Source organism: Crinia signifera, chromosome 3 (genome assembly GCF_055691185.1).
Source record: "Crinia signifera chromosome 3, ASM5569118v1, whole genome shotgun sequence".
Taxonomy (NCBI): Eukaryota; Metazoa; Chordata; class Amphibia; order Anura; family Myobatrachidae; genus Crinia; species Crinia signifera.
In genome coordinates, this window is record NC_139219.1 from 28,405,894 (window position 1) to 28,418,401 (window position 12,508).

At 45.8% G+C, this 12,508-nt stretch overlaps 1 protein-coding gene across 2 annotated transcripts in view; it reads left to right on the forward strand.

Annotated features, from left to right (window-relative positions):
- LIN9 (lin-9 DREAM MuvB core complex component) overlaps positions 1-11,113 on the forward strand; it is a 31,917-nt gene extending 20,804 nt beyond the window's left edge. For both annotated transcript variants that reach the window (XM_083175536.1, XM_083175535.1), the window contains exons 8-15: positions 831-964; positions 3,066-3,185; positions 4,691-4,792; positions 6,564-6,644; positions 8,918-9,043; positions 9,365-9,544; positions 9,625-9,722; positions 10,087-11,113. In XM_083175536.1, coding sequence (XP_083031662.1) covers positions 831-964; positions 3,066-3,185; positions 4,691-4,792; positions 6,564-6,644; positions 8,918-9,043; positions 9,365-9,544; positions 9,625-9,722; positions 10,087-10,192 — 947 coding nt within the window. In that variant the 3' untranslated portion in view covers positions 10,193-11,113. The remainder of the gene's footprint in view (positions 1-830; positions 965-3,065; positions 3,186-4,690; positions 4,793-6,563; positions 6,645-8,917; positions 9,044-9,364; positions 9,545-9,624; positions 9,723-10,086) is intronic.
- The last annotated feature ends 1,395 nt before the right edge of the window (positions 11,114-12,508 follow it).

The following is a 12,508-nucleotide window of genomic DNA, read 5'->3' on the forward strand; positions in this document are numbered from 1 at the left end:
AATCAAATTTTTTTTTTTTTTTTTTTAATTTACAGGTTGCCAGCAACTACCAATCTGCTCACATCTGCTGTGTTATATTATTATTATTATATTAAATAGCCCTAATGAAGCAATCCTCTGAAAACCACTGCCATGGGCCGCCCGGAGGCTGCACCTCTCTTCTCTGCTAGTAGGGAGGGAGTGTCACATGACTCTGGTTGTATGAGCCATCTAAAGACAAATTGCATGTGCTTAAAAGTACATGCAATCTGCTCCCAATCCCAACTGATTTGACAGGCAGTACGTCAGATCAGAGGACCAATCCTCCAATCTCCCGGGGTCGGGAGATTGTGTGATTGTATGTGTACATACAATCTGCATACAATCCATTGAGATTGTATGATTGGGTGCAATGTCTTTCTGATGTATGGCCACCTTTAGTGTTATGTGCGCCGGCCTCCCGTCCGGTGTATGTGATGTTTGCACAGACGTACGGAATAGGCAGTGTAGCGGATCCCTATAGCATTATTTGGATTGTGCGATCTCCTGCCCACGGTGGAGGTTCTATAGGGGGAGAACCCAAGTGGGCGGGGTTATGGTATAGGGGGTTGACGATGTCTAGGTCGACCAATAATGCCAGCCTATGGTATGTCAGCCATTTCTAGGTGTCTGCCTAGACATTGTCGACCCAGGGACTGTATACCGTGGGCGGGAGGGTCTGTGCTCTCCTGCCACGGCTGTCGGCATGGTGGGGACTTGCTCAGCTTATCATACACTATTGGCTTACCATCTGCACATTACTTAGACGGGAAAGGTCTGCTGTCCGGCTAACGCTCTCCATTTCCTTGTAGCTCGGTTACGTGGGATGCATGATGGCTTATTTACTGGTCAGATAGATGCTGTAGACACCCAGAACTCCACTTACAGGGTCACCTTCGATAGGAACGGACTCGGCACACACACAATCCCAGATTTTGAGATCTTGGTAAGTGTCTAATTCCAGCTTCAACCGACAGCTCCCCAAACTCTTACATTGGGCTCCTCCTATTTATATTTCCCGAATGATTATCAAATGTGATGTGTATTATGCTGCCATTTATAAAACCGTGCATCCCTCTGCAACACGAGAAGCTCATGCATGTTATTATAGCGGATTTTCTGCTTTACCGGGAAAATGCGCCTGATTTCCAGCAGGTTTGGTGAACGTACGGGGAGCGGTATTTACTGTGGCAAGAGATAAGGTAACAACCAATTCGCTCCTGCCTCCTTTTTCAGAAAGTCTGTAACACGGCACGAGGTGATAAATTGGCACTTTGGGGGATATTCAATCGCCGTCGAGCATCTCCCGTGGGGGAGATGCTCGACGGGCCCTATTCAATGCTGTCTTCCCCGACAGCATTGAACAGGGTTTCCTGGCAGAACGAGCCCGACATCTCTAGCTGTCGGGCTCGTTCTGCCGAGAACAGCTGGGAAGTGACGAGCTGCCGGCTGCATCTCGTCACTTCCCGGCCGCAACTCGTGGCCACGCCCCCTTCTCGTCCCGCTGCAGGCGGGACATTGAATCCCGCCTGCATGTTCTCGGTCGAGCTGACCGAGAACGGGACTGGGTCACGGCAGGCGAGCAAGCTCGTCTGCCGTGACCCGAAGATTGAATACCCCCCTTAATCTCCCTCCTAGCTTTGATACATCTCCCCCACAATCTTCACTGACCGACGAGCTTCTGTTGTATTGAATAGAAAATGTGGGATGTTCTTAACCAATCAGATTTGCCAACATTTATAAGCATCACTCTACTCCTGTATTTTTGAGATGCAACATTATGAGGTGAACGGGGGTTATTCAATCAATTATGCAACAGTCGCAACGTCCCGAGTGACGGAAAGCTCGCGGATCGGCAAAAAACGGACGTGAAAAACGTCCAATAGCGTCTTATACCGCTGCTTCCAACACCTGGAAAGTACAATAAAGATTAGTAATAATCTATTGTGCTATTTTACCTGCACCTATATCTCATGTAAATAAAACTAGGACAATAGAACCATCACTAAGGTGTTAGTGTTCTGTGTTTTTCATTCTGTGTTGTTCGTTTGTGAGACAAAAATGTATAAATTTGGATTTTCCTGTGAATAACGATGAAAATCACTGTGTGAAAGCTTCTATCTGTTACATAGTACACCGGTCACCCAAATGACATCATCGGTGTGTAGTCCATAACGTAAAGGGACACAAACCTATTCTCTGTTTGTGTTAGGGGTTGATGGCAAGGTCAACACAAGCATTCAGCAACTAGATGTTTCTAAAGGCCAAAAGATGAGATCTATCGAGCCTTGTAGAGAGGTGTTGCCCAAAGCAGCCAATCAGTTTGTCTTTTTAAAGACTGTGCTAGGTGACAGAAGCTGATTGGCTGCCTCTTCACTTCCTCTCTCCCAGGATTGGCGCATTTTCCCCAGAAAAAAATCGGTTAGTCATTCTATATGGTGGTAAAGGAGTCTGATTCTCTTTGGTATCTGGATAGCTGGCACACAAGGTCTAGGACAGGCATGTCCAAACTACGGCCCTCCAGCTGTTTTGAAACTTCAAGTCCCACCATGCCTTGCCACAGTTTTGCTACTAGCGAATGCTAAAACTATGGCAAGGCATGCTGGGATGTGTAGTTTCACAACAGCTGGAGGGCCGCAGTTTGGACATGCCTGGTCTAGGATAACGACATATGGTAGACATACATGTGGTCAAATGGTTGCTGTGGCAATGGTCAACAAATGAAAGGTTGACATGCGTTTTTCACAATTTTTTTACATTTATTGCTTGATACCTTATCCTCCACGTGGACTCCATTTGGGAACGGTAAAGTGGCCCACGGCACGGTGAGTGCAGCAGTACACGAGTCCACGTGCTCAGGTGTTAACATTGACACACAAAAACTGAAACGCTTGTCACCTTCGGTTTCAACCTTATGCTTGTGTCGACCGATTTCCACGGTTGTGCATGTCGACCGCTTGGGTTTGACCTTGTCGACCTGCTATACCACACCCGGTACTCCTTACAGGTCTCCTGCGTTTAAGATTCTTCCTGTCTTTGGTTCACAGAGTAACGAGCCCCATGAAACCATGCCCATCGCCGCCTTCGGACAAAAGCAGCGCCCATCCCGAATATTCATGACTCCGCCCCGGTTACATTACCCTCCGAATGTCCAGTCGCCCATCATGGTGAGAACTGTATTTATATCTCGTGGTTGCCATTTTTTTTTTTTTCATCTTCAAAAATAAAAAACCTTTAGTGAAGCCATAGTATGCACGGGGTCGGTGTCCATGTTAGCCGTGGGGATGACCAGACAAGACTTTAGTGACTCCTATTAGCAAGTACGTATCGGAGACCACTACTAATATCCGTCTATCCTGGGGCCACAGGCAATAGAGCAGGTGGATAGTTTGCAGGACTTGTGCGGATTACCGAACAGGCATTAACAGCTGAGTACAACAATGATTCAGAAAGAGCAACATATAACGTAGAACTTGGAATACATGAGGCTGGAGGACTGGATAAAGCTTCACTGGCTTATTTGGCCCCTGTTCCGAGATCCTCCTCTTTGGGTGCAGGCAATCGGTGTATCGGTGTCCACGAGACGTCGCAGCAGTGTATGGGCACCTTTACTATGACAGCTGATCATGTGCCTTCCTGCATTGTCACACACAGCTGCGGCCATTTGTCATAGCCCCATCGGCAACTTTTATGGTAGTTTGAGCCCTTCCCTGGCATGTGTCTGACTGTACAAGGATTAAGGTGCCCACTTTGTTGCAGCAATCCCGCTTGGGATAGTGACTTCTGGTTCCGTAGCGTGGCCTCTCCGGACAACATGTCGGCTTTTATTACAATGGTCCCCATCCGCTAATGTGCAGTGTCCCTTCCCCTGCACTCCTGTACTGCTCATTAGATACCTTATTACGTGTAATTCCAAACGGTCTGGCAGCTCCGAAGGCAAACGGGAGAACCTTACTCTTATGCTGAGTACACACCAGGACGACTAGGGCCCGATCCCCACAATCTAGATCCAATTCCGATCAATTGGATGTAGATTGTGTGCTGATTGGGCCCTTTTCTGACCTGCTGTGGACCGATACCGATCCGATGCGCGGTCTCGCGGGTCGGTCGGTCGTTATTGAGATCCTACCTGCTGCAGGTAGGATCTCAATGACGACCATACAGCCGGGTGCGGGTCGCCATCGGATCGGACCCGACCCGCTCACGGTGCACATCGTGAGCGGGTCGTGCCCCCCCCGCGTCACCGTGAGCGGGTCGGACGAGACACTGACGATGTGCATCGTGAGCGGGTCGTCCTGGTGTGTACCCTACATTAGCTAGTCGTCCCCAATACACCGGTATCTGTTTGTTCTTATATATGGTAGATTGTATTTTGTTTTATAAGGTCAGAACACTTTTTGAAATGAATACTACTTTTTATAAATGTTTTTTTTTACAGCCACTCTATGTATTTTTGTTATGGCAGCTTTAAGCTTGCACCCCCACCCCTCTGCTCCAACAGTATTAACTATTTAGTGCCCATTTCTCAGCCTCCCCTCTAAACCCACACTCTTGGTAGGGTTCTCCCAGTTAGGCAGAAAGAGCAGTAACTCATAGGAAGAAGCTGGATTAACATGTCCGTCTGACATGTACCTATGGTGTAAACTGTAGTTCTTTTTATATTTCATCACAGGATAACGATCCCTTGTTAGGACAGTCTCCTTGGAAAACGAAATCTTCCAGCTTAGACAATGACACGATAGGTGGATTTCCGGTGGAGTTCCTTGTTCAGGTGGTAAGTGCACAGCCTGTGGCATCCTCTGTGTGCTCACACTACCATCGCGGTATCACCAAGGACGTATACTGTAATGTCACTAAGCTTCAGTTGTCTGCAGATGGCCGGCACTAAGTTACATCTCTCTACACTAAAGGGTTTAAGAACAATTATACAGGCTCCAGTTTATTCAGGAATATCCATCTCCTCTATCAAAATTATGTAGCCCACATCGCATACAATCCTTTGATTTCTACCGCATCTGTGCAATAAATCAAACATTGTATGCATGAATAATGGGTCCCCCCAATGCGATGCATGAGACTGCCGGTCGCATTTTGCATCGAAAAATATTATTTTCTGAACATATTTATCGAATTGCATGAGCAATCGCATGTCTTTTTTTTTTAACCACATGCGATCGCTCAAATGCAATCGGCGGCGGGTTGGGGGAGTAGGGGCCGCTGGTGGTGGGTGGCGGTGGAGTAGCAACGCTGGCAGGACTTAGCAGTGGCGCCAGAACTGAAAAAATAAGTTAAAACACAGGGCGGCACTCTGATTGAGAGAGAGCTATGTCAGCCAATCAGACGGCCATCCCGTGTTTCAAATGCTGCCGCTGCTGAGCCCCGCCGCCTGACAGGGCATCCGATGCATAAGTGTATGGGGACTATTAAGCTGGGTACACACTATACAATTCACGGTACCGCCAACATCATTCATTATATAAGCTGTGCACCCGGACAAATGATCTATCGCCTCGGGTGATATCACTGAAACATAGTGACATCTTTCAGTGACTGATATGTTGACAGAACTTACAGTAAAGGCACATTTTATGTAACATTAAGCTAATTTGGAAATAATAAATAAAATGTTTGTTAAAAACCAGACATGCACTTTTCTCGCTGTGTTGGACGGAATATATAATTAACAGTTCCTTATGTAGTGCAGCAAATTAATTAGTTTTTTACGATTTCCAATTGAAAAACTCAATCGGAAACTGTGATAGAAAAAGACTGGGGTAATAAGTCATAGAGGTAGGAAGGCCCTGCTTACAATTTATAGGCCACTAGAGGCGCTGCTCCACTACACCATAGACCAGATTCACATCTCATACTCACATAATCAGAAAAATTCCAGTCCTTGGAGCAATCTGATTTGGGTTTCTCGCTAGGGGTAGACGACAAGGGACTTCTTGAGGAATGTGACCGAAGATTGTCTCATGACATAAGAAGTTTCTGCTGACACCTGTAGTGTGGAAGCCTTAATTAAGACCTGTCTCTCGCGCAGGCATTATCTATTCCACCCATCTGTGTAGCCAGCCCAAGACATCTGCCTCACCTGCTTCCTTCATGGAGCAGGATGAGTAATCCTCGGCAGTGACGGCCCAAATTGCTGTCTAAGTGCTGTATTATGTGCATGGTATTTGGGAGTCCTAAAGGAAAAAAATCACCATATAAATAAATGATTATATATCATGATGCTTTTTAGTGTCCAATCAGTGGATATTTTATATATATTTAATGTTCCAATGTGTCGGCACTCTCCCTCTGTAATCACCGGTATCCGGGTGCCCTCCTGGTGGGTTCAATAATGCAGATTGCAGGTAGTGGGGGCACTCACTGAATTAATACACTGACCTAAAGCTGCGCTTAACGTTTTAATTCTGAATTAAACCGTTCAAAGCGCAGCTTTGTCCGTGTATTAGTTCCGTGAGTGCCGCCATTACCTGCAAAATATACCTGTTACAACCTGTTACACCTGCATCTGATGAGATGTTCTGTTTTCATAGACCAGGTTATCGAAGATCCTGATGATAAAGAAGGAACATATCAAACAGCTACGGGACATGAACACAGAAGCAGAGAAGCTGGTGAGCTTACATCTTACATATCCTAGTACTGTCCCAGGTCTCGTCCAAGTCACACTCCTCAAGTGAGCGCATGGTTTGGAGAAATGTCTGGTCTTCGTTAACCATGTTCTGGAAATAGATCTATTGTTACATAATACATTAAAAATGCAGCTGCTAAACCAGACCTGAAGTGTGTGTACAGGTCCTTCTAGAGAGACTGGGCTTTTACTAGACATAAAGGGTAACACCCGTTCTTATCCTGGGTAAGGATGTGCATTGCTGGAACCTGGGTAGCCCCACAGTCTGTCCTCACAAATAGTAAATTCTATTGGATCAGGTTCATGAACACTAAAGGTGCCCACACACAGTGCGTTTTGTACTGCATCGCATCTTTAGAAGCAGAAAGATACATTAGGAAGGCTGCTGGTGGGTTCAGATGTTTTAAGGTGTGTGCGCTTGGTGCTAGATGGTGCACACAATACTTCACAACTGGTGCAAAAGTAGAGATACACCATGGCTCCTCTTATCTGTGAGAAAACCCTGCAACGTGAACCTTACCACCATATAGACTAAAAGATCTTAACATGTATAGTTTGGAGCAGAGAAGGGAAAGGGGGGACATGATAGAAATCTTCAAATATATCAAGGGTTTTAACACAGTACAGGAGGGACATTTTCTTCAAAGGAAAATAAGTAATAAAACACGAGGACATGCACTGAAACTGGAGGGAGGTCGGTTCGGGGGAAATGTTAGAAAAAATGACGGTACTTATGTATTATCTGGGCTCCCATGTTAAATGTACCCCTACTATCCAACTATGCATGGAGTTGATTTTATATAGTGTGGCGAGCCACCGTGCCCGAAGCGAGGCGAGGGGACGCGGTCTCATAAGAAAAACAGGAGCCCAGATATTACATAAGTACCGAAATTACTTCACAGAACGGGTGGTGAATAAGTGAAATAGCCTCCCATCAGAGTAGAACAATGTAAACCTGCTTGGGATAGGCATCTCTTATATTTGGCTACATCTGTCACTCAAAGTGTGTCTGACTCTCTAACGCTGGGTGGAGCCTCTGACTCACATGACGGAGAACCAGCCCAGTGAGCCCCCTCTGCCTCCCCATGTTATCCAGCAAAGACACAGCTACTCACCAGACACACCAGGTGAGCGCCCACCCCCACCTCCCACGATTCGTGGCACCCACGACCCACCCCCCTCCCGCGATTCGCAGCACCCCCTCCCGCGATTCGCAGCACCCACCCCCACGATCCCCCCTACCGCAATTCATGGCACACCCCCACGCGCGACCCCCTCCTCCCGCGGACAACACCCCCCCAGCCGCCGCAATTCACAGCAACCCCAGGATCAAATGGCACATGCAAAACACTGACACGGCTATGGTCGACGATGAAAAAGGTTTACATTAGTTTTTGAAGATATATTTTTCATTTTAAGAATGTTTTCATATTCCTTCTCCCCCCCCACACACACACACACACACACACACACGCACTTCGCAGACACACACACCCCCCCCACGATTAAATGGCACGTGCAAAACACTGACATGGCTATGGTCGACAATGAAAAAGGTTGACATGAATTTTTAAAGATTTATTTTTCACTTTTTTAATGTTTTCATATTCATTCTCATGTGTTGACATGGACACCAATCAAGTGCCCCACTTATGTCAACATTTACATGTGTTGACCTTTCTGTGTTGATTTTTTCTTCTGGCGATTCGCGCCACCCTCCCGCAATTCGCAGCACACACCCTGCAATTCGCTGCACCCCCCGCGACTCCCACGATTCGCATCCCACCCCGTGACACCCCCCTCCTGCGATTCACGCAAGTCAGATCTTTTACTGCTACTATTACTGTTTATGTAAATGCATTCTGAATGACAATATGCTCTCTATCACATTTCACCTATAACTGAAGTTGCAATACAGACATCTTTCATACAATTCTAAACATCTTTCTCATATACAAATGTTCACAAATTAAGGGGGCGCAGCCCCTTACGACGGTGTGAAGAGCGCCCGCAGGGCGCGATGAATCACCTAGTATGAATATATTAGGATTAAAAAAGGGTAGAGATTACCTGAAGGGTAAATAAAGGGGCTGACTTGATGGGCCAAATGGTTCTTATCTGCCGTCAAATTCTATGTTTCTCTATAGCTGCATTACGTGTCATTGTTTGGGGTAGAAGGTTTTCTTTTTCCCTCAACTCTCCTATAGGAAAATGTCTTTATGCTATTTATTTATTTTTTTCCTCCCCCGGCTACAGAAATCCTACTCTGCGCCTATTGACATTGAGTTTCAAAGACGATACGCAACAGTTGTTCTTGACCTGGAGCAACTCAACAAAGATCTCAACAAGGTTCTCCACAAAGTCCAACAGTATTGCTATGAGGTAATTGGTAGCCTTTCCCTGGGGCATCTGCATCCGGGTTTAAGCTTTACTCATATTTAAAGGGCCACCTTCAACTGTTTTTTTTTTTTTTGTGTGTGTTTTTTTTCGATTATCTGAAACTTGCGGACATATTGTAAGTTCTATATTTATTATTATTTATTTTATTTTGGTTGAAACTTTTTTTTTTATTATCATTTGAGCATGTATTTTAATTTCTAGCCAAAGTGTCATGAATCTCTTTGTAAAACATCCACTGTCCGGTCTCTTGTCGGCCCCGTGTTTGAATCTTGTGAGTTGACAGATAATTTCTCCTTTCCGCAGCTCGCTCCGGATCAGGGGCTTCAACCAGCCAATCAGCCGACGGATATGAGGCGGCGCTGCGAGGAAGAAGCTCAGGAGATGGTGCGCCAGGCAAACACATCCACCGGCCAGCCTTGTGTACAGAACGAGAGTTTGACAGATCTAATATCCAAGCTCACCGCTATCCTCCTACAGATAAAAGTAAGACGCTGCCACAGCATGGGTTTTGTCGCTGCGCTGCGTCGCAACACTGCTAACCTGGCCGTGCTTCTCTCTTACAGTGCCTCGCGAAAGGAGGAGACCTGAACTCTTTTGAATTCAAATCTTTAACAGATTCAATCAATGATATAAAGAGTTCAATAAATCCTTCTAATACCAGGTACGTATCTGACACTTGGCGCATTATAGTTTACATTGCTCTACATGGGTGATTAATAGGGAAGTTTATACTTACAGCTGTTACTCTTTAACCTCCTGAATTTCCAGTAAATACTACAATTCCCAGAAAGTCCTATTGTGTTGTGTATTCTTACAAGCACCAACATACATGAATGCTGGTACTTGTAGTTCTACAGATGACAGCATAAAAAAAACACTTAAGGCATGACCAGGCTTGCTGGTACTCTTAGTTCTCCAGAAACCGCATACAACCTCACAGCTGGTTTCAGGTTTCTTTTACGTGACCGTCTTATTGCTGTACCTAGTACCCCACACCATATGACTCTTGCGTCCTCTCTTTCCAGCTGTTTTCAGAATAATGTTGAGATCCACGTTGCGCACATCCAGAGTGGTCTGAGTCAGATGGGCAATCTCCACGCCTTCTCCGCCAATAACACAAACAGAGACTGATAATCCGGCCGCGTTCTCTTCTCGCTGGACTTGTCAATAGCGGAAGGACAACGAACTCTTCTTTATATTGGGAGCGAACCAGCATTACGGACCTCAGATATTTTATTTCCTTTGTCCTATGGATGCACCCTGCAGTGAGTAGTTGTTAGTATTACCAGGCCGTTCTCTGCCTACACAAGACTGGAATAGCGCGCCCTACGCTCTGCAGACCCCTCCCTCCCATCTTTGCGTCGTCATTGTTCCTAAGGCAGCCGCGGTAACACAGTTGGTGTCCTGATTGTAGCACTTGGGATTGAAGAGTGATGCTTGTGGGATCAGTAAGTGAAGATGGGTGAGAACGAGATATGTAGGTTCAAACGTCTCTGAACTGGGGGCTTACAGATGGACAACTGATGGCCAAAGCGAGGAAGGACCCTCCATGCATTGTTAATGTGTTTTTCTGCCCAATTGTTTCCGAGCCTTTCGTTTGCTCCATACCTCTGCTCCTCGTAACCATATATTACATGTGGTCCGCCTGACGGGGCATAAGTGCTCCTCAACGTGGTCTGTCAGTCCCTATTTATGCAATGGAGGGGGGGTGCCCTTGTTGGGGAGGGGTGGGAGAGCTGCGTAGAACCTGTGATTATCCGCGGTTTGGCCTGTGACGGCTATTTGCGCGAACAACGCATAAAGAGTGTATTCCCAGATGTTTATCTTGTACAAAACTGTGTATCGGGTTGTTTAATATAGGTGGTAAAGAGATGAAATTGTAATAAACCGTTTCACATATGTTTTAAAAGCTAGCTGTAGGAGGGTATCCCTGGATGTATTAGAGTCCACAGATAATGTATTTTATGGTATTGTACAGAGCAGACGCCGCCCAGGAGTCCTCGCCCTGAGGCGCTTGTATAGCTTAAGAGAAAAAAAGATATTCTAAGTTTTTTTTCTGGTGTATTTTGTATCCTTTTCATCTGATGCACAGCAAACCCACACGCACACATGGGGAACAGTGTCTACAGCTTGTGTAATGCCAAATGCCGAAGTCGCCTCTGGCGTGCACCGCTATAGTGACTTTATTTATGTTTTTATATTGGTTTTCAATAAGCAGGCCACACCCACTCACCACGTGAGTCACATGTAACGTATTCTTAGAGGGCATACGCAGCAGCAGCAGCATGTGCTTCTGGGTAAGCGGTGGATACAATACAATAACGGCGATTTGTACGGTCAGGGCAAACATCCCCTCCAGGCAGAGGAGGAGCTACGATTTGTGTAGCAGGTGCAGTGTACCGGTACCCCTGAAAACTAAGGGGCTCACTGATGCCCCTGTCACTCACTGCCTTGTTGCCATATCAGCTGCTGGGAAACTTAATATCCCACCCTGTCATAGCCTTAGCATGCACTAACCATAAAACTGGCAAAGTCTGCTGGGATGATTATTTGCACATCGGCTGGAGTGCCACACATGGCCTACACCTGTACAGGTCCGGTATTCAGCCGCAGAGTAGTCACACTTCATATATGCTTACATGGCCACTAACAATCTGGAATTGCATCGTAGTGTTGAAACATTAAGACACAGTGGGAGGTATACTTAGCCTTGGACAGTGATAAAATACCAGCCAATCCGCTCCGACCTGCAATGTTACAGGCTGAATTTAAAAAATGAGAGGAGCTGATTGGTTGGTAGTTTCTCCACTTATGCTAGGTACACACCAGAATGATCACGATCGTGAGATGACCATACGATGGTCGCACCGTCTGCATCCGATCCGATTCCAATCTGTACCTAGTTGAAGGGGTCATTTTCACATCCTGACTGCGGCAGGTTGGATCTGCAAAATGACCAGCTGATCTAATACGTGCCCAATTTACATTGAGATCGAGATTGTATTGAAATTGGGGGAATTGAGGCCAAACCGTTCTGCTTTGTACCTTACTCTTAAAGGCTTAGTACATCAACCCAAAATTCATGACAGACATTTTTAAAATTCTTCTCTAAAGTTTTTTGTTTTTTTTAAATTCCGTCAGTGATTTAAGCTGATCATTATCTCCCAGATTTAATTAAAATGTCCAAAATCTGCATTAAATAGATCAGTTTCTGTCCTGTTAATTGCATATATAACGAATTCTAGAAACTCTTTTACTAGAATCCTGTACTTGGGCTCCGCGGCGTTACAGAAGCAGGTGCTGCTTGTACGGCTGCAGGAAGCTCGCTCTTACTGCAGCGTATTGATACGTTTGTCACATCACCCGTTAACACTTCTAGGGTTATGGTTTAACATTTTTTCATTCATGTTTACATCTTTAGCTCTTTCACGAGGTGCTATGGTGAGT